The sequence below is a fragment of the Epinephelus lanceolatus genome, chromosome 5 (genome assembly GCF_041903045.1).
Source record: "Epinephelus lanceolatus isolate andai-2023 chromosome 5, ASM4190304v1, whole genome shotgun sequence".
Classification (NCBI taxonomy): domain Eukaryota; kingdom Metazoa; phylum Chordata; class Actinopteri; order Perciformes; family Serranidae; genus Epinephelus; species Epinephelus lanceolatus.
The window spans coordinates 19068390-19093524 of NC_135738.1; the positions used below are offsets into that span (position 1 = coordinate 19068390).

General features: G+C 41.0%; 1 protein-coding gene across 9 annotated transcripts in view; it reads right to left on the bottom strand.

Annotated features, from left to right (window-relative positions):
* The window catches only part of tjp1b (tight junction protein 1b), a 72907-nt gene that overhangs the window by 42846 nt on the left and 4926 nt on the right, over window positions 1-25135 (bottom strand). For all 9 annotated transcript variants that reach the window (XM_078167819.1, XM_078167818.1, XM_078167817.1 and 6 more), the window contains exon 2: window positions 18062-18203. In XM_078167819.1, coding sequence (XP_078023945.1) covers window positions 18062-18203 — 142 coding nt within the window. The remainder of the gene's footprint in view (window positions 1-18061; window positions 18204-25135) is intronic.

The window sequence follows — 25135 nt, forward strand, 5'->3', positions numbered from 1 at the left end:
TTTGATGTTTGGATTGATGAGAGTAATTACATAAGTTTGACTAACTATAGGCCTTTTGCAAGCAAGAAATAGAAGTGCATGATGCATTTAGCTACTACAAAAAAGGTGTTTTTCATTAGTCTGTTTTAGCCTCTATAAAAACACTGTTGGTGTTAACTGGCTGATCAGAAATGACTTAGATTTATAGACAGCTGAGGTCTAAAATTATATAGACATTTGTGTCCATAAAAAATAACTGAATGTAACAGAGTAAAACTATTTGAGATCTGAGACCCTGGTACTGCAGCGAGGCAGCTTAAAGATAGCTAATATCCTTGTTTGAACTTTGTATCAGCTACCAAAATAACTTCCTCTTCCAGGTGATATGATTTCCCTATTGCACCAGTGATGCAGTGGACTTCTACAGGTAGACTGCAGAAGGCCTAATAGACCTTTGTGCAAACAAAGCATTGTAAGCTGTGCACTTGCTGCATGTGACATAAGGGGTTATATTTTATCTTTAAGGAGCTTTTAACAAGCATCCTGATCAAACAGAGAGCTAATAAATCGGTGTGAGGATGAGAGCGAGAGAGAGCTTTGTTTGCAGTTAGAGTAAAGCTACCATGCCCTCATGCACCCTAAGAGAGATGTGTTAAAAATCATTCTTTATATTTTAATTTTAGCCTCATTTAATGATGTGAATAGACTTTTTGCACAATACATTTCAACCAGATGCTGAGCTGCACTTGGTTTTTAGAAACCAAGAATGTTTTAACACCTATTATGTAAACATTTAAAAGCAAGACACAGTAGATATCCTGTTAATGTATCACCTATACACACAGAACTTCACATTCACATTCACATGCACATTATCTGCCAGTGTGAAAGGAAAAATATGCGACAATAACTTTCTGATGTTAAGCAGGCCTTAATATTGATTTGACAGATCGACTTTCAAAAAAAGAGTGGCTTGATTGATTGAGCATCCTTTGAAACAAAGGACGTGACAAGGACAAGATGGTTTATCCTTTGTGTGGGTTTTGTGTGTGTATGTGTGTGCATAATCAGGAAAAGCAGCTATGTATTTCAAAGTGATAGCTTTGCTGCAGACACTGAAGATTCGAGCCCCTTAACCAGCAAGACATTCCGCTAGTTTAATGTTACATTGTCTAGAATGCAAAAGGCGGTACGAGAAAATCTATTTGTATATCACTTTTAACTACCGCAAACATAAACTCTTTATTGGGAAAGCTGAGGTAGACTACTTAAGTAGTAATGACATGCTGCATAAAGCCATTTAAAATGCAGAGGATAGAACTAAAATCCACCCTACAGTCACGATGCTCAATACTCCTTCCCATGGGGTATACAGATTTAATCAATATACAGTAGAATGTAAATTGTGCACTGCACCAAACTCCACTCTTAAGACTCCATCGCATGCACTTTAGTTTTTGTGCTGGCTTTTCCAGAAGTACCTAATTCTCTGCAGCACCTTCTGTTGTGCATTTTATCACTTTGAGATTGTGTGACCGTTCTTGTCACCTCTACCTCTGGCACTAATGAGCGCAGGAGAAGATAGGGGCTGAATGTAATGCCGGAGGAGCACAGAGGTCCTGCAATGTTGCTGACGTAGGGAGACTTGCCGCAGATTCCATTGGAGGATCTGAAGGAGAAGGGGGGGGGGGGGGGGGCATCTTGAATGGAAGAACGCGAGTTGGACAAGGTCATAAGAATTAGATAAACAAGGGCAGTCATATATATCCTGTGGAAAAACAAAATATGATGAATAGCGGTCGAAGACACTACTTAAAAAACAGTGAATATGTCTGTGACCTGCACCTCTACAGCTCTTTTGAGTGTCCATTGGTAGCGATAACATGCAAACCTTTGGCAATATGTCAGGATAGAATATGTCACTGAGCATGAATGACAGTAAGATGACGGCACTAGTCATCGTCATGTATTATGGTATTCAAACTAGCTCAAGTATTGAAGCAGAAAAATGGAATCAAGCTATCAAACCCCTCTGGTAATGCATGAATGTAAACTTTTTTTACAGTCTGCGTGTGATTGAATTGGCTCTGATGTGAGCTTATGCCGCTTAATGTATCTCTGTTGAAGCCCTTGAAATACCCTCTGTTAATGCTACGACAGTGTTTGCATCACTGGCTCCAACAGCACAGAGGGAGTTTCACATGCCGTGCAAAAGAATTATGCAGCCTCCACCCCCCCCCCTCCATCAGCACATTTAGACACACTGACAGGATCCAAACCAGAGTATAACTGCAGGAACAAATCACACGAGTGGAAAAGCAAATTACAAATTCACAGCAGGTTGGCTTTTAGAGTGCACCGCCTCTGACGGTGAGTGAGTCACCTCTCAGCTGCACAGGTCAGGAAAAAACAGCCTACTAAGCAAAGGTTGGCGTGGCTATCTATGAGCTTTAATGACTGCAGCTATCAAATGACATGACAGACGTTAAACATAGCTCTGCAGCAGAGGAAAAATAAGTGCATTTGTCCAATAGCTGTGTGAGAGAGAACAGGCTGGATGATATTATGTGACACTGTGTTGCCAAAGCTGCAAGACGATACTCAAAACTTTGTGCTTCTTATCTTGTTATCCAGTCTTTGGTTTTACAAATTGGAGTACATCAATGTAATCTCATAAGGGAGTGAGCTGGCTACTGTACAGAGGCTTGTATTTCTGTGATTTCTGTGTTGTCCTCTGTCAGTATCACTGACCTCTAGCATGAAAAAGCAGCACACTGGCTTGACAGCGAGCCCATTTGTTCAGGACAGAAATTCCTCACACACGGTGTCATAATGCCTCACGATTACGTGGTGCAGCACACTCAGAGCTGAGGAAAGAGACAAGGGTCCATGATCTGGCAAGCATGAGATATCTTGTAAAGTCAGCAGTTATCAAAAGGTGCTTTATAGAGGAGTGAAGCGTGACCTCGGTGAGGCAGAGTTGAGGATGTACGGCAGTAAAATGCAGCTGAAGCATGCAGGAGACAGAGTTTGGCTGCAGCCTCCTGATCTCTGTCCAGCATATTAGCAGTTGGTTTTACACTATGTGATTGTAACACCTGTCCCACAGAAGAAGAAATATCACATCTTTTATCCGGAGTGTAACATTTACATTCTGCATTAGGATACACATAATAATGCAGCTGGCTTTGCTCTTTGGGCTTTTGTGTACTCAGCTTTTATGTAAGGGCCAACAAAGCAATTACATAGCCTATTTTGCAGGAGACTAATTTCGTCTTTGTGGTTTGGTTCCTTGTAATTCATACTGAATACATAGTTTCTATATTTTAATAATAACAATTACATTTTTAAGTGCTGATGCATGCTTGATTTTTTTGGGTTGCACTGTCTGCAGTGAAATGCTGCAATGAAATTACTAAAATAAGTGTACATTTTTAAAATGAATAAATATCAGTCCGCCAAAAGGTATTTAGAGTCTGGGTCTTCAACTGGGGTCCATGATCCCTAGGGGGTCCTTAGAAATACTGTTATGTAATTTAATTTGTTTCAATTAAATTTTTTTTGTTGAAATGTGTCTAAAAATTCAACATATTATAAGCAAAGATAAATTGGCCTATTTAGAATTTACAGTACATTACATACAGTATGATTGTATATAAAGATGAACAAGCTAAAATATCCTGGATACAGCTGCCGCCATCTTTAACTGGTTACATCATTTGGAGCCGGAGTCTGCGCAGTGGCAATCTCCACACTATCAAGTTCCCTCCCATACACTCATAATCGCGAGCAGCACCACTGATTGCGAGCACACCTATTGACACACACACAGCTGTCCATCATGACATCAACCCCTTTTTATAGCCTCAAATAACTGTAAGAAAAACAAACATTTGAACAAACATCAGCATGATCTACCTGAAATGTCTTTTTACAGCTCACACAGTTGTCATTTTATAGTTTTAAATAACTAATCAAAACCAATCTTATAACAAAAACAAACAAATGAACATACAGTAGTGTGCTAAACACTACCTTAGGGGCTGTGCACATGCTGCATTTTTGCAACCTTAAATTCATTGTTTTCAATACAGACGCGCAACAGATGCGCTCAAACACACACGTTCCAAGCGCCCATTTTTCAGGGCGTGATGGCTGCGCTCTGAGATAAACTAACTTGAACTTTTGGAACGCAGCAGCGCACACCGCATGTCATGTGACAAGGAACAACCAATCACAACCAACAGATACCTTTCCCTTCATTCGTATGTCAGTCTGTGGTAAATACGGAAAAGTTGATCATGTTTTTCATCTGTCCCATGGCGATATGCCTACACACTTATAAACAGCACCTGGAAGAAGATCAGCTCTGCACTCAGGATTTCAGGTAAATAGGCTTTCTTAGCAGCCTCAGATGCAAGCTGCCGCCGTGCTCTTGAAAGCTGGTTAAAAAAAGGCACAAAAGTCACACCCAATGCTTGACCTTGCGGTTTCCAGGCGGTTGAAGACACAGCATGTGTACGGCCCCTTAAATGACAGAAACCATCTTTGGGAAAAAATTCGTTAACATAGAGGGGTCGGGGTTTATGACCTATACTGCAGCCAGCCATCAGGGGGCGATCGACATGCTTTGGCTTCACCTTTAGGAAGCTATCCTATCGTCCATCTTTATTTTACAGTCTACGTACATTGATGATTGGTCAACTGTTACTTATTAATTCTTGTGCAATCATATTAGGTAGCTAATGCTAAATCACTGTTTGGCACCTGTCTGTAACAGCAAGGTGAACTAGTTAGCTAACAGCTACATACTCCTGAAACATATTGGTCAGTTACCTGTATAATTCTTGAAAGTGTACGGCCATTCTTGTGAGCCATAATGGATCATTTTTTAACTTTTCTGAGAAAAAGGTGATAACTCAGAGAAAAACATGGTGTATGAATATATGAAACTGCCAATAATTATTGTTTTAATAGCTTAGTATGGTATGCACATGCTAAGACATGGCACTTCAGGCTGCTGCACACGTCATTACAGGCCCAGTTTTAAATGCAACCCTGCTTCTTCTCTCTTTCAGCTAAGGGGTCCTTGGCCTGAAAAACTTTCAAGACCCCTGATTTACGACAAAATCATCAAAATCACTCCCACTTCAAAGGCAGATATTTCATGTAATGGTAAGAAATGTGAAACACAGTCATGGTGTTGAGCTACAGGCAGTAACAAAGGACAAACACCATGTGACACTGAACATACAGGATGTGATTGAGAAAGCACAAATCGGGATTTACTGATGCATAAAAATCATAAAATAAAATCAAAACCCATGTACAGGGAGAAAATACATATTTTTTAAGATTCCCCAAATGAACCTATAATCTCCATCTCATTTTTTCCCACCAACAGCTGAGAGCTCAGACATATCAGGTGACATGAAATAACCTCACTTTCCCGGCCCACGGGATCATGTGACAACAGGCCACCAGCAGCCAAATCCTCTCTGGATCAAACTACCGCATCATGTACAGTTGCAAAGAAGCAATCGCCTAAGTATGTTTATCCCAGGAGGGGAGTGCTAATGCTAATAAAGATGAACAATTCCAATCAGTTAATGTGGATGACAGAGAGGTCTTTAACAGCAAAACGGTGAGTTAGGAATTATTCTGCTTTTGAAGATCGGATCATAGATCACAGTGCTGAATGTGGAGCTGGATTCCTTGAGGGGAATAGAAGCTTTTAAAGCAGCAGGATCCTTAAAATCTGACAGCTGGAAATGATGACGGCAGATTAATTATCTGTTAATTAAGCAGATATACTCCACAGCTCTTCTCACATAAGCCCAGGGAGACTCACTTGTCTTAAACCCAGTGGTGAATCTTCCTATAGGCAACATGCAGCCGGCCGCTGAGGGTGCCACCGAAAGTGGGGGTGGAACGTAACGGAAAAGGTGGAGTGGATTGTATGTTGGGAAGGTAAGAGAAAATGAGCCAAAAGCCATCTGGGAAAAATTTGCACAATCTAAAGTCTCTTATTTTTTTTATTTTTTTTTACTGTAGAACTTCAAATAGTAGCCCGGGCTACAACTCTGCAGGCTTATATTTGGGACAGGCCTTTAATTCCTTATACACAAAACTGTTGTGTATAAGGAATGAACACATACTCTGACTTTATGACAGCTTCAGAAGAAGGGAGTCACCCCTGTTTTTTCATCATGCCGGAAAATCTGAATGAATTACGATCCTCTCTGGTGGTTTTAGTAAAATGATGATAACAATGTGTAGCATCTCCATATTGACAAAAGTTTAAATATCTATATTTTTATGTGCAATCTAAATGGCTAACTAACATTAGCTCAAGTGGGTCAACAATCTGGTTTTATACATCAAAAGAATTTCTATAAAAATGAACTGCTTGGCACCCAGACCAGGCTTCTAATAGAGACAGGCCTTTATTTGCAACATGTGTAGCTACACCAGGCTAGTAAAAGAGACTAAGCGTTTAATTGGGATCAGGCTTCTAATTGAAATTTTATGGTAGTTTATTATGATGTGTTTGTCGGCTAAGTTGTGTATTTGTGTTGATTCTTCATTAGATCTTATTATTGTGGGTAATAAAGATGATAAATATAAAAGCCCACAATAATAATTTTCCCTTGGGGGGGGGGGGGCAGGGAAAGCTTGCCCAGGGCACTGAATGTACTATGTCTGGCACTGCTTTAATCTATAATATTTTTACAAAACACAATACATAAAATGCTTTTACGATCATAGTGACGTCCCCTCACCTATACTGTGACCCCTGATGTGACCCACCAGTTAAATCACTAATGAAGTGGCTGTATTCTTTTCATTTTTCATCAACCGGACCCTTTAAATTAGTTTGGATTCATGCAAGGTTGTCTATTCATGGCTTTTTCCCAAGAGAGCAACCACGCTCAGGATGAGAGTAAAGCAATTAGAGGCCTTGGTGGTATGGGATCAGGTGCTCCCTTCGGACTAGACCTAAGGGGTATTGTGGAGGGCAGGTGATGGGGGTAACGGAGACAGGAAAGAAAAAGGGAGAAAAATCACCCAGGGGTAATTTACCGCACTGCGGGAAGAAGCCAAACAATGCTATAAATCTCCTCTGCTCCTCAATTCAAGTAGAAATTAATTTTAGCACAACTACAGGTGGACTCATTGATAAATCCAATAAGGAGAAAATCAAACCACAACTTTCCTTTAACAGAGGGAGCCGTGCAAGTTTGCCCCCTGTACAATACATCAGGTGAGTGGAAGGTATTTCACCAACCACATGAGCACCAAGAGTCCTCATACTAACAGCTCTTGCCGTTCTAGCGGCTGCACTGCCCACTGTTTTTAATCATCTGTGTCTTAGCAACTGCAACAACATGTCTATCACCACCTCTGAAAGCTACACATTCATTCAAACCCTACAACACATCCAACTCCTCCTTTCTCCATTGTGTCAGTTATGCAAACATGGATGTTTCACTCTGTTCATGAACATATAGGTAGTAAAATTCTGCCCTCTGCAGGGCTTCAGCTGAACACTGTTCCTCCGTGTCAAGCATGACTGTCTCCAGCCTTGCGAGAGGAAATCTATATGGAGAATTATTCATGGTGGCGTGAAAACAAGCGTGAGGAAAGTGGATCTGCATGATTTCAACCCCTGCTGGCTGATGATGCACGCGTGAACTGATGGAGGGAGACACAAGGAGGAGCAGGGAGTTGTTCACCCACGGGTCTGCCGTGATGGGATGCTCCTGAGTCTAAACAGCATATGGTGCCTCCCTGGGCATCAACACACATCCTACATGTCCAGCAACACAGCAGGCTGCGTGACACACACACACGCCACTGATACAGCAGATACACACACTTCTAGATACACAAAATGTACACACTCTTCTTCCTTTCATTCATTCTCAAACACAGAAAGAATACACATAATGGCTTTATGTAGGAAATAACAATACAAACACTTTTTATTTAATATGTTTGTGTGTTTATTTCTGTAATCATAAATAGAGCTTGGTGCGTTGTGACATGATAAATCTCACAGGATGTGAACCACTGATTTGAAACTAATAACTGTCTTTCATACATCACAGTGCCTGGTGCTGTATTTCAACTATCCATGAACTGTCGCTTCATTATGGTATTGTTATTATTACTATTATTGCTGATAAAAACAATAAGAGATTTGAAACAATAAGTCAATTGATACATCAGCAATCTACAGAGAATCTATCAGCAACTATTTTGACATAAATTTATCGTTAGAGTCACTTTTCCAGCAGAGAACATGAAACACTTGCTGCTACCGGCTTCTTAATGTAAATGTGAGTATTTCCTGCTTTTCTCAGTTTTATATTATTGTAAACTGATTAAATTGGTTAGACAATAGTGGGCATTTTCTCTTACTATTTTCTATTATTTATAGATATAAAGGTTCAGTGTGTAGGATTTAGGGGGATGTATTTGCTGAAATGGAATACAATATAATAAGCATAATTATTGTGCTTTTGTAACCTCAGAATGAGCCGTTCATATCTGCATAAGGAGCGGATTTTTGTCTACAGAGATCACCATGTTGCACGGCCATGTTTCTACAGAAGCCGAGAATGGAGAAACCACACACTGGCTCTAGAAAGGACCATTAGTGTTTTCGTGTCTGCTACTGTAGTGAGCAGCCCCTCCAGGACGAGTAATGTCAGAAAACACACTTTTTTTCAACGTGAGATTGCTTTTTTTCTGTGTTTTAACCAGTTTAAAAAATTGGGTCCATTTTTTTTTTTGGAGAGTAGGAGACTTCTGGAATAATTTGGCTGCTGCTAAAAAAAACCTTGAACATCTGGATCTTCAGTTATCAGAAAAAAGGGTGTCACATATTTGCAGGTGCTGGGCTAGAGGCCTGTTTCTGATGAGCCAGTGTTGGAGAAACACTGACTTGTAATGTGACACTGCTTTATTCAGTGTTTTTACAAGTTTAAATCACCTGATCTGTTTGTTTTGAAGAGGAAGATACCTCTGCAGATAATTTGGCTCCCAGTAAAAACCTCCTGAACGTCTGGATTATAAAAAAGGTGAGCACACATTTGCAGGTGCTAGTGGACCATCTGCAATGTGCCAAACAGCATAGGCGAAACACTAATTTGTAACACGATACTGCTTTATTCAGTGCTTTTACCAAATTTAATCATCAGGTCTGTTTGTTTTGGAGAGGAAGGGACCTCTGTGGATAATTCGGCTCATACTAAAAACCTCTGGAACAATGAATACCGAAGGAATTCTAACTGGGAGAAGTTTCAGCTGGTTACCATCTGCAGTCCTCCCTGCAAGATGCCACTAAATCACCCTGAATCTTACACACTTCTCCTTTAACAATTAATCAGTTAACTGAGAAAGTCATCAATATATTTGAAAATAACTGTTTTTGTAGCCCTAATAAATGATATATTCATTAATATGCAGGACATTAACAAGCATGTGTCCATTATCAGTGTTATATAAAAATGTAGACACAAAGTGTTAGACAGCAGCAGATAAACACAAGTAAATCCAGAGTGTATTTGCTGCCTGTAAAATATTTAGTTGCATTAGATGACTGCAAAATATCACCTTCAGGGTAACAGTATCCGTTCATCTCATGATAATCAATCAACAGACAATGTAATCTACAGAGCGGCCACAGCTGCGATTGATTAACTTGTCTTGGGACAACCTTCCCAGTCTTTCATTCTTCATGCTTGACTTCCCCGCCATGGCCACCATCTTGAGTCCTACAAACATTACATCATCCTGCTGGTTGTCCTTCACTTGACCCCACACTGGAGTGCTCAGAAGGCGGGGGGGTAATAACATGAACATCAAGCCCTCTTTGAAAATAAACCAAAATTATAATGAGAGCTTGTTAGTGCGGTATTAATAGACTGTATTTTTGGAATGGAAAATATCCTATGTGATGTTGGTTTAGCGCTACATTCCCACTAATCCTCGGCTGCTGATGGTACTTACTGTCCAGGTCTCCTCTGCTGACATAAATCATGCGGGAAAGTCAATAGAGTTGTTGGGATTTATGTGGCTTTGAGTCTTCTCTCTTCAAAATGATTTGTTGTAGATGAGGGACACGAGCGCAACCATAAAAACAATTCAGAAGCACGCGTCATTTTCTTCAAATCTTCCACTGACAACCAAGGTCCCGGCTGTTTATAATCCCAGCATCCTTTAAGAAATGAACAAGAGGGTATTCAGGTCCAGCTGTGTCACTGAGAGCTACATAAAAATCTATTTAAGGCATCCTGGCTTGTGGGTATATTATAAAACTGAACAGTTACCATGAAACACACCTAATAATTATACATTATGTATTAACATAGCAGTCATCCAGTGTATTTTTTTTCGTAGCTGCTGCAGAGGCCATTAAGTCAACATAATGGTAGACACGGTGCAGAGTGCTCACAGTGACCTGCCATATGTCCCATCAGAGGACACATAGGCAGGCCTTGCTCCTGAGTCACAGCCTCCAGAAAACATACCCAACATCTGCCATCCTCTTCACGCAGCCTGTGGGAGCACACACGCAACCTTCACATGCACCACACAGGGCCACCTCAGTGTCACACACAACCCCCCCTCCATCACCTCCAACCATCCCCCAGTGCTTAACACCTACAAGAAAAAAAACCATCATCCATTCGACTCTGTTCTTACATAACAGACCTGTCTTACCTAAAAGAAAATCAGCTGCTGCCCCAATCACAGTACCGCCCCCCCCCCCTCCACTTCTCCTCCTTCCAATAACACCTCCTGCAGCCTTGGTTGTGATAAATCTCCCGCACCCACCCCCCACACTCTGCTCCTCCCTCCCTCTGTCTCTTTCCACAGCTCTCGTGGTGTGTCTCACTCAGGTCCGGCCCTCTGCTCCCATCCTCATGCACCTCCACGCCTTCAACACACGGGAACAATCTCCCTCTAACAGGCCCTGAATATGCAGATTGGTTAATTCAGCTGCAGTTGCTCTCTCCGTAAATGCATCTGCAGCACTTTCCGAAGACTGAGCAGCGAATAAATGCTTACGCCCAGGCTTTTTTTTTTTTTTGGTGGTGGTTAGGGGGGGAGTGCCTCTGCTCTGTCCACGGCAGACTGCAGCCAAGGATGGGATTTTAGAAGTGGAATGGGACGAGTAGAACTAATAGGAGATTAAGACTTTGACCAAGGCGAAGCTCAAGGCCCTGTTGGTGACTGATCCTGATCTGTTAAGGAGTAATTAATTTAATTGCGCTTTTCATCTTGGCTTAGTTGCATCTGCTCCCGCTGATACACTCGTAGTTTCCCCCTCAACTCACCTGGTTATAGCCTCTGCAGCAAACATTCCTTTAACATTTTCCAAAACAGCTGAGAGGGCAGGAAAAATACTGCATTAAAAACAGATCTTTCCTCAAATCAAGACACATGAAACAAAAACAGCAACCTCAGTTTAGCATCCACACTGCACCAGGCATACAATGTAGATTTTCTGAATGTAGATGTAGAATGTAAAGTATAGATTTTTTTTCCCAATGTCATGATGAAATATAATGCACATATAAATAAGCTGTAGATTCAGAATCATCTCAACATTGATCCGTAAAAATCACACATAGCAAAGACAGTGTTGTTCCCCTAAAGGTGTACTGCTTCTTATCATTAATTCCGGAGGTTTTCTGTTTTTAGAACGACAAAGAAAAGTTACAAACTGGTTGGAAAAACAAAATCAGGGATGTAAATAAAAAAACAGAATAAGATGTTGTGTTATAGTTGAACAGATGGGCTAATGCATCTCCCCAAAGCATTAAAAAATGCTGTAAACGCTGCTGCTTTGAAATGGGACAAGGTGTTGTTGATGAACAGAGAAAAATAACTCCTGCTATCCACAAAGGCATCGGGTGCATTAAAAGACTGTAGTTTCCCCCCCCCTCCATCTCTGTTGTGCTTTCTGCAGCCTTAGCACTAAAATCTGATTCAAGCTTTCTGTGAACAAGTGCGATGCTTGCCAACACAAATGACAGCGGGAGTGGGCCAAGTGCCAAAGTCCTCCCCTGACTATCAAGAGAGAAAAGCAATCAAAAGAAGCAATCGATATAAACAAAGTCTTAACTACTATTGATTATTTAGCTCTACGCTGATGGGCAATGATAGTTATGGACCTAAATTCATACACTCAGTTGATTAATATCCTCAGTTTTGTGTTGAAACGGCCAATCAGGGGAGATTTTCTGTTGGAAAACGACTGCGGATCGCCCAACGGCTCAGAGGCAGTGTTGTGTCTGTTGTGACATTTTAGTAGGATGCAATGGAAACTGCTCCTCAGCTCAGCATCCTGCAGTCTCATCACTCACTGTAAGGCGGACCGTTACTTCCATCAGCTGCATTTGAGTTTGGGCAAGTCAGCAAGTTTTCCTCTAGTGCACACACAGCCTGTACAAAAGAAATATACCGAGGAAAGGCCAGGAGCCCTTAGCTGGGCTCTCAGTCTCTGGTGAGATAGTGGCCACTCCAGCCGTTTGAAGCATCCTCTGAGTGGCATGCCATAAAGACAAATGACATCGATGTGGTAAGTCGTTCTCTATGACTTACAGAGCAGGAGAGAATATGAGACTACAGTGACACTACACTGCCTTTTTCCATTCAGATGAAGGCTTATGATTGCTGTGTATGGCATAAAATCAAGGCCGCCACTAATCTGTCAATTACAGCCTAAAAGCATCCACTGTCTGGTTTACTAGACGGGAACTGAACGGTGATTTTGTAATTACTTTGGAAATATAGGTCTTTGTTCAATCAATCATGACTGTTCAGTTTTTGAGTGACGCAGTGCAAATTATCTGCATTAGTTGCATGGCTTTAAAGATGGATATGTCAGTTGGTTCACCACTTTGCATCAGACTGAAATATTTCAACAACTGTATGGATTGCCATGACGTTTTGTACAGATTTAAAGGAGCTTTATACGATATTCAGAACATTAATACAGCAGAAAACAGCTATTTCCTACGTAAAGATTTAGTGGAGGCGTCCTGAGCAGAGAATAATCACGCTCCCTCTCTGTGTGTTTCAATTTGAGCCTGACATTTGCATCCCTGTGTGTGTCCCACTGGCTTGCTAACTGCCACGCGTTGCACTGTACAACCCATGGTTGTGGAACTGCATCATCTTGGAGGCCTGGTGCCCATCCTCCGGTTCCCCCCTTGTTAACACTACTAGTTCTGTCAGCACTATTGTTAGCACTGTTCATGCTGTAGCACTGGTAGCTGCTAGCCACCAGGTTCAGCCACCACCATGTTGAGAGCTACGTGCAGACAATTCAGCCCAAGATTCTGAATCATAGATATGCTCTGATCAGGGATGCCAATTTAGATATTTTTTGTGACCAATAAAGCTAACCAGGCAGACGTTGAACTGACCGCGCTGTGTCATGGCAGAATAGGAACTTTGCTGATGCTTTCCACCAGTAAGGAGGATTACTATCCAATGATGGTGACTGTCTCTGATATCCACCTCTGCCTATGGGTCATTAGCTTGTTGAGAAGTGCTTCAGTCTACCATGAGCGACATCATGCCATTGTCCTGGTGGCGTCACACAACTCCAGCCTGGGCAGCAGCAGACCCCACTGTCTCATGAGCTCCCCATGAAGTCCTTGTATATTAGATCTAATATATATTTTTACCAGTTTAACTTATATTGGTGGTGGTGACGGCATGGTGGGGCTGTGATTAGCATTGTCACCCCAAAGCAAGAGTGTTTCTGGTTCGAACTTCGAAAGCCTGCATGCTCTCCGCCTGTCAACTTGGATTTTCTACAGGTACTCGGGCTTCCTCCTACATAATTCAAATACATGCAGGTTCACTGCTGACTATAAATTGCCCTCAGTTGTGAATGTGAGCGTGAATGGTTTTCTGTTGTCTGGTGACCTGTCCTAGGGTGTACCCTGCCTCTTGCCCATTGTCAGCTGGGATAGGCTACCTTTCTGTTAGTGCCACCAGCAGGTTCAAGTTTTCTCTTACCTTGTGAAATGTCTCAACAAAACCAAAAAACAAAGGATATCCATGGTGCCCAGAGGATGGGATTCCCTGTGTGCCATCATGCGGTTAACATTTATGGTTTTGAGTAAAGTGTCTCAACAACTATTGTCATGACATTATATTCAGACTTTGATGTCACCCTCAGAATGAACTGTAAAAACTGGCGATCCTTTGGCCTTTCATCAAGCACCATCGTCAAATCAAAACATTAATGTGTCCAATTCTTCGGTTTATGACCAAAGATCTGTGTCAAGAAATGAAATGGAGATGCTAATACGTGCTTTTATCTCATCACATTTGGACTACTGTAATTCTCTTTATTCCTACCTTAGTAAATCCTCTTACAAAAGGTCCAAATTGCTGCTGCTAGGCTCTTAACGCAATCCGACAGCCGGTCATATACTACAACTATTTTAAACTCTCTGCACTGGCTTCCTGTTAATTTTAGAATTAATTTTGATGCTCACTTATAGATCCCTACATCACCAGGCTCCACACTACATCCTCTGCAACCTGATATCATGATCGTAGCTCTTAGGTCTTCTATTTAGGATTTTTAAAATGTACCTTGGATACATTTTAAGGCTCAGGGTGCTTTCCAATCAGCAACTCTGAACTTTTGAGTAGTCTACCAATAAGCTTGAGGTCTTTGGACTGTGGACTCTTTTAAAACGTAGGTAAAATCCATCTTTTCAGACAGGCATTTAGGTAGCATGTGGTATTTTTTGCATTAAATTGTGTCTCATGCCTGTTTATCTTGTATATTTCATCTGGTGTTTGAATGAATTTGAATAAATGGCTGTGAATAAGTGACTGGTGTTTGTGAAAGGTGCTGTATAAAGAAACTTTGCTTCCTTGCTTACGATCAGATACAGCTGCACCTGCAAAACTCATCTAATTTCCATCAACTTCAGCTGTACTTAGTGTTCTTACTGTTTGTCCTATATGTGATAAGCACTGGCAGATGGAGGTGTTGGAGGGGGGTTCCTTATCCAAAGCGAGGGTCTAAGGCAGTGATGCTCAACTTATGGCCCAGGGGCCAAATCTGGTGCAAAAAAAAGTGCCAGGGAAGGATCCCCGGAAACCCCCGAGTCAGAGCTCTGAGCTAAGCCCTGAATTTCCTCAGTTCTGAGAAACTGGCCCCTGGACTCTTGACATTTTGTAAAAGTGGCCTCCGGGCAAAGGAAGTTGAGTATCCCTAGTCTAAGGACAGAGGATGCTAGATTATAAAGCCACTTGAGACACTATAAAAATAAAATTGACTTGTCTCGACTAGAAAATATAAGCATGCAAATGTGCTAAATTAAGCAGATGAACATGATAAATATTACAACTCCCTAATATCGGCATGTTAGCATTGCCATTGGGAGCTTGTTGCATGCAATTCACAGAGCTACAAGCATGTCTGTGAACTCTTAGCTCATTAATAAATCAACATGTCAGAGAGTGGCTTAAAGCTCTGTGCCTGTGACACAGCAACACTCAACTGAAAATCATTAGGAGTTTAAGATAAACCCTCGAGGTACACTAAATGATATTTCAAACATCATTTAACATAACATTAAAGACATGAAATAATAGTTCGACATGGTTTTAAGCAAAAGCAGCTGTGATAAAATATAATATATGTCTCAGAGGCATTCAAAACTAATTTGTTCTCAGCAGAATTACCATTCCTGACCAGTACTTGTATCAGTGACTCAACCAGCTCAATGGTTTTGCGATATCCTTTAATGAGATGGAACGTTTGAGCTCAATTCACAGTCAGGTCGTATCCGAGCTGTCAACACGATATAATTCCCCGGAGGCCGAGGCCCTCCAGCAGTCTACTGCTCTGTCTGGAAACAACAAAGTCCACATGTGTATTTCAGTTGTGACTGCTTTGATTTATGCACATCAGATCTCTGGATTTCAAAGCTGCTTTGTGCATTAATATGCCTTTTATATATCTAATAACACTCGGCACAGGGTGTTTCATGATCATTAAGTGTGATGATAAAACAAGAAAGAGTTTCACCTCCGGCATTTGGGAACATTCTGAGCCGTTTAGACACCTGTTTTCTGAATGTGAACACGGATGAAAGATGAGTTTTTGCCTTTGAATAAAATAATAAGCTTGATGCTCAAACCAAATTTCGTCGTAGAACCCAGTAAAGTGAATCTTTAATTTGCTATCAATTTAATAAATTTCACATAAAACGTCAGCATCTTTTATGTTTCTAATTCAAGAACTGATTATAAATTGCCAAGTAGTCAAAATTAAAAGAGATTTAAAAGGATTTCCTTCTTGAGTTAAACGTGAGAGTAAACACACTTGTGTCCCACAATAAAGGAATGGTTGAACATTCTAGGAAATACACCTTTTCACTTTGTTGCAAAGAGTTTTATGAGTCGAGCTGCAATGATAAGTCAATTAATCGATGGAAAGAAAATTATTTGCAGACTATTTTGATTATCAACTAATTGTTTCAGTCATTTTTCAAGCCAAAATGTCAAACATTTGCTGGTTCTAGCTTCTTAAATGTGAGACTCTGCTCCTCTTTGGGGTTTGGACTGCTGATTGGACAAAAGAAGCAATGAAGACGTCACTTTGGGCTCTGAGAAATCATGATTTTATAGACTAAATCGGTGATTCCCAGCTGATCCAGGCATGGGGTCCAGATTTCTCCTTAGTCATTAATTCAAGACAGTTAAATATATTTGGCGTCATACTTGCATTTGGCCATGTTGTCGAGCTAGGTAGCTGTCTCTGTTCACTAGCTGTCCCTTAGTCACTCACTCTACAGCAGGAAACGGCACTCCAAAATAAAAGCTCTCTAACTGAAATTCACTGTAATTCAAAATAAATTGTGTTTTTTTTTTACAAACTTGACACATTTGTGAGTCACTTGGGGTCCATTCAGAATGGACCCACGGCCCCCTTTTGAACTACACCCGACCATTTGGGAACCACTAGATTAAATCACTTATCAATGACTCGTGAAACTAATCTGTAGATTAATGAAAAGAATCGTTAGTTGCAGCCGTTTTTATGAGAAGGCCAGTACCACTCTCATGTTTGTGTGGTCAATATGAAGCTACAGCCACCAGCTGGTTATCCAAACTTAGAATAAAGACTGGAAGCAGGGGAAAACTGCTAACGTTGCTTTAACCAAAGGTACCAAAATCCGCCTTCCAGTACCGCTCATCAATTAACATGTTAAACCTTGTTTGTTTGATCTGTACAAAAAGTGTAAAATGGCCACAAATGTTTTAATTAAGGAAACATACTGACACAACACAAGAAAGACTAGCAAGGCACATACTGACACGCTCCTATAATCCAAACACAGATCATATTTATGTAGTGTGGTGCAACAAAACCATTCAGGACTGCTTCAAACACAGCAGGAAGATGAACCATCATCATTATCTCTGAGATGTAAATGTGACTCACCAAATTTGCAACATGCATGCTGCAATTTGCAACACTATTTTCCTGTTCCTTTAATTTTCCACAGATTTCACTCCATACTTGCGACCCATGCACGAGATTGCAGAAGCCCTGCAGGACTTGCTAAATGATCTACAATTTGCAAGAGACCATTGTTTGTGAAATGTGCCACCATTTGCGATCTGTGTGTGTAAGCAGCATTGTGTGGGGTTTAATCTCACCACTTTTGTGTGACAAAATAGACAAGACAAATAGCTCATACTGTCCTTTGTGCAACCTTCTTTGGTGCATGGTTGGATTGATTTAAACAATACAATGTCTGTGATTTCTTTCGGTCACACATCAATCAAATACAGAGAGTAAAAATCATTATCCTGCACAACACCTGAAGTAGTCCTTCAAGAGTCCTTCACAGCTGAAACATATTCCTGAGGGACTTTTTTGTATTTGTCAATACTGTAACTAAATCTCACTAATGTCAAGTTGGTGATTTGTTCTGTACATTTCAGTCATACATTATAGCATCTGTGGTTTGGTGATACAGCTCATTATTGCATTGCGTTTGCCTTTGAATCTTTTACTTACATTGGAGTCAAGGAGATCAATGCTGTCCAGACTCTTGCTCCTGTGAATGCGGCCCTTGATGCGGCGGAGTGATGGTTTGCCCTGATTGGTGCTCGATGAGGATGCTGCTGTGACAGAGCCAGCGGTCGGGCTGGGGTGTATCCTGAGGTCAGCACCGAGGGAGCGGGAGGAAGGAGGAGGACAAAGAAAAAACAACAGCGCTACATCAGGGCGGGTAAGTACACATCCAGCATGGTTGTATCACAGCAGGACAAAGTGCCACGGGCAAGACTGAAGAAGAGGAGGAAGAACACAGTGGTCACGTTTTCTGCTTTTCAAAAGGCCACAGTCCCCCGCTGGATAAAATGGCATTTAAAGAAATCTATAATTGGATTTAATGTCACGGAGGCCCTGTAGGGGACCTGGTTGGAGCTCAGGAAACACTGCAGCTTCAAACACAGAGGGCCTGCTCAGCTCTGTGGGCCACACCAGCCAGGCTGTAGCTGGGTCATGGTGAGATGTGGGGAGGAGGCACACTTGGCTGACCTATCACCGATACTCTCAGGAAATGTTTTACCCTTCACAAATGACACACTTAAGCAGCACTGTTGGAACCCTGCTGACCACATTAATAGCCTCCGCCTCTCATTTCCTTTGTGTTTCTCATGTTCGCTGCTTAATTGCTGTGTAATGTGCTGTGTTTGCCACAAAATAAATTGTCCCCGTAGGCATGAATAAAACTGAACTGAGAGTTTAGTTGATCAATCAATCTGCAGCAGGGAAACTTTTTCAGACCAGCCACATCTGTCTCCTATATATTAGGGATATACATTACATTGGCACCACTTCTAGTAATGGGTTGGGTATAGGCTAAAACTAACAGCTTTTGGGGCGTCGGTGGCTTAGTGGTAGAGCAGGCGCCCCATGTACAACGCTGTTGCCGCAGCGGCCCGGGTTCGAGTCCAGCCTGTGGCCCTTTGCTGCATGTTATCCCCTCTCTCTCTCCCCCTTTCACACTTAACTGTCCTGTCCATTAAAGGCAAAAATGCCCAAAAAAATATCTTAAAAAAAAACAACAGCTAACAGCTTTATTAGTGATTAATAAATGAATTACCAATGTTTTATAGATCAGTTTTAAGACCTTCAGAAGGCCAGGTTGTGAAAAATCTCTTTGGTTGGTGTTTATCTTTTTTTATTTGTAAATAATGCAGCTATGAATATTCATTCATCCATTTTCCGTAACTACTTATCCTGTAAGGGGTTGCAAGGGGGGTTGGAGCCTATCCCAGCTGACACTTGGCGAGAGGCGAGGTACACCCTGGACAAGTCGTCAGACTATGACAGGGCCACCATTCATGCTCACATTCACACCTACGGGCAGTTTAGAGTCACTTATTAACCTGCATATGTTTGGACTGTGGGAGGAAGCCGGAGAAAACCCATGCTGACATGGGGAGAACATCCTGTCCCTGGGTTCGAACCAGCAACCCTCTTGCTGTGAGGCGACAATGACCACTGCACCACTGTGCCACCCATAAATATATTGTCACTTTAAATATTAGTAATGTGTTAACAAATGCAGATTTCACAGTTTCTAATGAGTCATCAAGTCTAGAGTTATAAATGTTAACATGCTGTTAATAACTTGATTTTGATCCAACTATTTGCAGGTTTTTCCAGAAGGTAAGTGGTCCATTAGCAAGACACACAACCTGGCAACCCAGAAGTTATTTTCATTAGTGACTTATAACAGATGTATAAAGTGTTAATAAATTAGTTATTAACCATGGATAAAACTATCAGTTACAATACTACTATTAGTTAGTAGAGCTGACACAATGAATCAACTGGGCAGCAAATTAGTTATCAGCTATTTTGAAAAGTCATACATCGTATATCGACGATTCTCAACCAGTGAGTCGCAGATTACTGGTGAGCCTCAGCGTGCCATCTAGTGGGCTGTGGTTACATTAAATTAAAAGTGTAATTTGTTTGTAATTTACAAAGCTTGTTTTTTATGTCTTAATGTGCTCAACACTTCACATGAACAAAAACTGTGAAATTAAAGTCATAATTTCAAAGACCAGTTACATTTGAATATCACTACGTCACATGTGTTTGCCAACGTTAGCTAGCTAATGTTGCCTCGGACGCAGTGATGCCAAATGGATCAGTTTTTGAAACTAAAAAGTGTGAGACAACCCTGCACCAAAAACAACGCTCCAAAGCATTTGGTGAGGAATATGACCCTGAAAACATAAAATCTGGACTCATGATGACAGGCAGTGATGCTGAGACAAAAGCACAATGTGTTGAATGTGGGGGAACTCTGTCAAATATGGTTCTGAAACCATCAAAGCTCCAGAGACACTTATACACAAAGCATCCCGGATGTGTTGGGACCGAGTGGCAACCTCCAGGGCTGAAAAATGAAGCCAAATGCCAAAAACTGCAGTTCCTTGAATGTCCACTTGAGGCTGGCTCCAGAAGCAAGTCATTGACCCCCATGTTAAAGTGCCCATCTTTACAGCAGAAACATGTTTACAGCCTGGTACAAAAACAGTTTGTTCTCTGTAGCTAATTTCAACATTAATGACAACTCTACAGGGGTGAATTGTTATATAACTCACCTGCTTACATTTTATTAAGGCTTAAAGTTCAGCATAATTAAGAGCAGGGAGCCTTGAGTGACAGGCTGTCTGCTGAAAGTATCCTCAGCTTTTCAGTTAGATCCTCTCCTCGCTCCTCCACGGCTCTAGCACTAAAATATGGTCACCTCTGGCTCCAAAAATCCAAGACGGTAACTGTCAAAATGCTGAACTTGAGGCTTCAAAACGGAAGTATAGTCGGTAAAGCAGTGGGTGATTGTAGTTATATGTGCATTATTTTTACAGTCTATGGTTGGGAAGCCAAAAGAATATTTCCTTCGAAAAAGATCTGCTTTGCTGAATCTTATATCACTGAAAACGGAATATCTTTGGGTTATGGACTGTTGGTCAGACAAAACCAACATTATAAAGATGACACCTTGGACTTTAGGAGATTGTGACAAACATTTTTCATTACTTTCTGAGATTTCTTAGAGCAAATACTTCATTTAGGACAGAACAATCTGTTCCCTGTGAGTGTGCCGTGCTCATGCAGCACAGTGCAGCTTAAATTGGTACTGCCTCCTTCTCTTCAGTCCTTCCTTTCAGTGTCATGAAGGACATTCACTCTTAATGAGGATTTATCTAACACAATATTCAATGAGGAAAAATCCTGTCTACACAGTGCGGCTCAGGGACAGTAGATATCCATTAGCGTGCTCAGCAGCAGGCCCAGAGGAGCTCCCGAGGTTTTGAGACTCAGCAAGGGGAAATTAGGAAAGAAAGGAATGAACAAAGATAGGAGGAAAGAGAACATCACCTTCCACTTTCTCTCTGCATTAAGTCAATAGTTGCCTGAAGCGGTGTAAGGTGCTTACTGGCTGGAAATACGAGGTAAAAAGCATTTGGCAATACGTGCAGTCGATTACAAGCGACCTCAGATTGTTCTCATAAACAATACAGCAAACATGACTAATGAGAAAAGCTGTATGGACTGTATCGCAGGCCCCAGTGCAGTCCTGCGCATTCGGAGGCTCATTTCTTGGATGTTGATTCTGAAATGGATTTCAGCCAAAACACTTCAGGCCACAAAGGCAGAATGTAACATAGTGCCAGCAACTGTGCCGACTCAGATATAATGTGCAGTGAACGATTTCATATCGCTTTAGTGATGAATTCTCCTTCTCTATCAAATATGCAGGTATAATGTGTTTCTCTTGAGGTTAAGAGAATACATAAAACTGTGAGACTGAATGTTAACATCTCCTTTTCACTTTATCATGGTTCAAGGTATATTTTAAACTACACATGGATGAATGCCATTTGGCATGTGACCCCCCCAAAATATTGCCAGAGTTTAAGAAAGTCGACTGTTTACCTTCTAAATTGAGGAACTTTTAATGACACAATTTAATAAAATAAGACATAATTTTTAAGGGACAGTTGACATTTTGGTAAATATCTGTATTTCTTGGCGAGGCTTAGATGACCACTTTCATTCTGTACATTAAATATGAAGCTATAGCAGTAGCTTTATATGAAGCAAAGACAAAGACTGGAAACCTGAGGAAGCAGGTGGGTAACGAAGATAACAAAATCCACCTACCAGCACCTCTACAGCTCACTAATTCACACATTATAACTTGTTTAATTTGTACAAAGACCAAAATGTAAAGATGACAGGTTTCAGACTTCTGTGAGTCTTGTCATCGCAGTTGTCACTGCTCCAGGGCAAGACATATTCCCAGCAGTCACTCCCTGTAAAACTTTCAACTTTGATTTATGTACGAATGATACCAACAACATATCATGTTATCGTGTGTTATCATGTGTAAGCAGACTTTGTTACTTTTGAACACGCCCAGACTAACTGTGTATCCTGTTTCTAGTATTTATTCAACAGACAGATGTAAAGCTGTTTTCATGCATGAATATTATCTTCCATTTCAACCAATATATGCCCCAAATCCTACACACTGGATCTTTAAGACAACCGTAAAGCAAACAACAAAATCTAAAATGCAAAATACTATTATTATATGTATAGTAATATTTATCACAGGTGTGGACTCAAGAAATATGACTTTGACTTGAGTCACTAATTTCATGACTTTAGGCTTGACAAAATCATAATAGCTCACAACTTCTCTTGGATTTAACACTAATGACTCATTACTTCACTTGGACTTGTAACACATTCTCACTCTGACCTCGTCACATATTGGCATTTGGTCATGGACTTTCCACGTCCACATACGACATGCAAAGTACCCTGGGTGTGTTGGTTGTTACGTTCTGGGACACCGTGTCAGGTTCTGTCTGTTACATGCATTGTCTTCTTTCAAAATACACTTCCGTTTTCACAGGAAATGTAACGTTTACATACAGTCTCTTTCAAAATAAAGGCACTACATCAGTACAACACCGCAAAAGGCCTTTTTTTTCCCTCAACAACAAACACACATGGTTGGGTTTAGGCAACAAAAACATGTGGTTAGGTTTAGGAAAAAAGAACAGGCTTTGGCTTTATAATCTTACAGGACGTGAACACTGCTCTCTCTGGTGAAAGTCGGTGTCTGTTGGACACATCCACCACCCCTCCCGCCTGCACCAGTTGGACTTTCACCGCCTTAACTTTCGTCCCTGTCCCGCCATGTTTCCCCCTGATGCCCCTGGGTGCCGTTAAACTTTAACAGCAATGTTAAAGGACGCCTTTTTTTGTTGGTTTCTGATGCCGCAAGTCAACGCCCATCCGCTGTATTTTGACGACTTCGGATCATTTTCTGAATCAGCTTATGTTAACGCTATTCATTCCAAGCAAGTTGACACTTAATTCCCCAGATCTACTGTGTCCTTTACTCGCTGTTTTGTTTAAGCAAACAGGTCAGGTGCTTGATGTGCGAACACAATAAGTGTCTGCTTGACCCTGATATGATGACTGTATTGGAGTCTTGGACTTCTTGCTGTCTCTGTAAACAAAGAAAAATCCACTTCAAAAGCAAATGAAATGAGATCAATGCCAGGACCCCCGATGACCCGCACCGTCCACTACAGAGGGTGATAATGTAGTTCAAAGATAAGGTAAGGTCAAGCAGATGCCTGATGCTATTACAAAGAAAGGACGAGGGACACACACACACATTAATCAGTTGCAGGACTTTATGCCGTCCTTCTGCTCCCTGTCTGCCTGGAGGAGCCATCAGGTACGATTAGTTCAAGCAATAACGGCCACTGCTTAATCAGCAAGTCAATAGGCAATGTTACGCTCCATTCCTCCCATCCTACCCACTGCTAATATAACACTTAACAAGGAGAGCAATCCTCACCAGTGTCTGGTACACACACACAGACACAATAAAACACATAAAGACACACACATACACTGTAAAAGAAACACAATCTAATTTAACATTAGCCCTGAATGAGTTATCCCTGTGCTGTAACCACAGTATCTGTCTGCTTTTGTTTTCCTTTTTGGAGAAAAGGTGCAGGTTAAAAATAAGACGAAACATTACATAAACACAATGGACTTGTTGTAATATCCCTGCAGGCTTGCAACAGAGTGTAAAGTTCATTAAGCCAGGTTAATGCTAATCTTTGGCTGTGTACAGAGGGGAATGGGTTTTTAAGACTGCAGGCAAGAGGAACATCTGTTTGCAAAGACTAATCCTAATTTAGAGAGATGCCGCTGCTATTCAGTCTTTATCAAAGGCAAGCGGAGCTGCGCCTCCTCTAATTTTGGGAGGATGCGATGCACATGGCACACACTGTCTCTGCACGGTGGATGGTGTAAGTGTTCAGGCAGAGCGGTGTGTAATCTCACCGCCACACGCTGTGAGATCAGCAGAACAGGAAGTAGCTCTGACCGTTTGACCAGAAATGGGACAGAGTTAATGCTGCAATTATGTAAAGAGCAACCTTAAAAAACAGTCACTTAAATTAAAATGCAATGAACCGTTTTCCTCTGTTTAAATCTGTCTGTCTGTCGGTGATGTCACATCCTGTCTGTGTGCTCAATGTATCTGTGAATGACGGGAATATGATCCACTTGCAAATACATACAGGGTAGTAATATCTATCTATATCTTTAGCTTCTATCTTTTTTGTAATTAAATTATTTGTTTATTCTAGAATGTAAAAAAATAATGATAAATGATGATCACAAGTTACCAGAGCCCAATAAGATTTCTTCAAATTTAACACAGTTTACATTATAAAAGATGAAAGCTCTAATTTTAGAAGCTTTAACCAGTAAATATTTGCCATTTCAAGTTGATAAGAATAGATAGATTCATTTTCAAATAACAGCTTCAGCCCCAGGTGTGAGTATCTTTTTACATTTCTGAGTATGGACAAACAGTGTTAGTGAGTAAAGAGCAAAATTGATCTAAAAGGTCACTTTAATCAAGTTATCAATATCATTTGTGGAAAAAGGTTAAACCGATAGAGTGTCTTTCTCCAGAATCCTGGCAGAGAGAAGACGAGGGACATTTGTTCTCATAGCAAA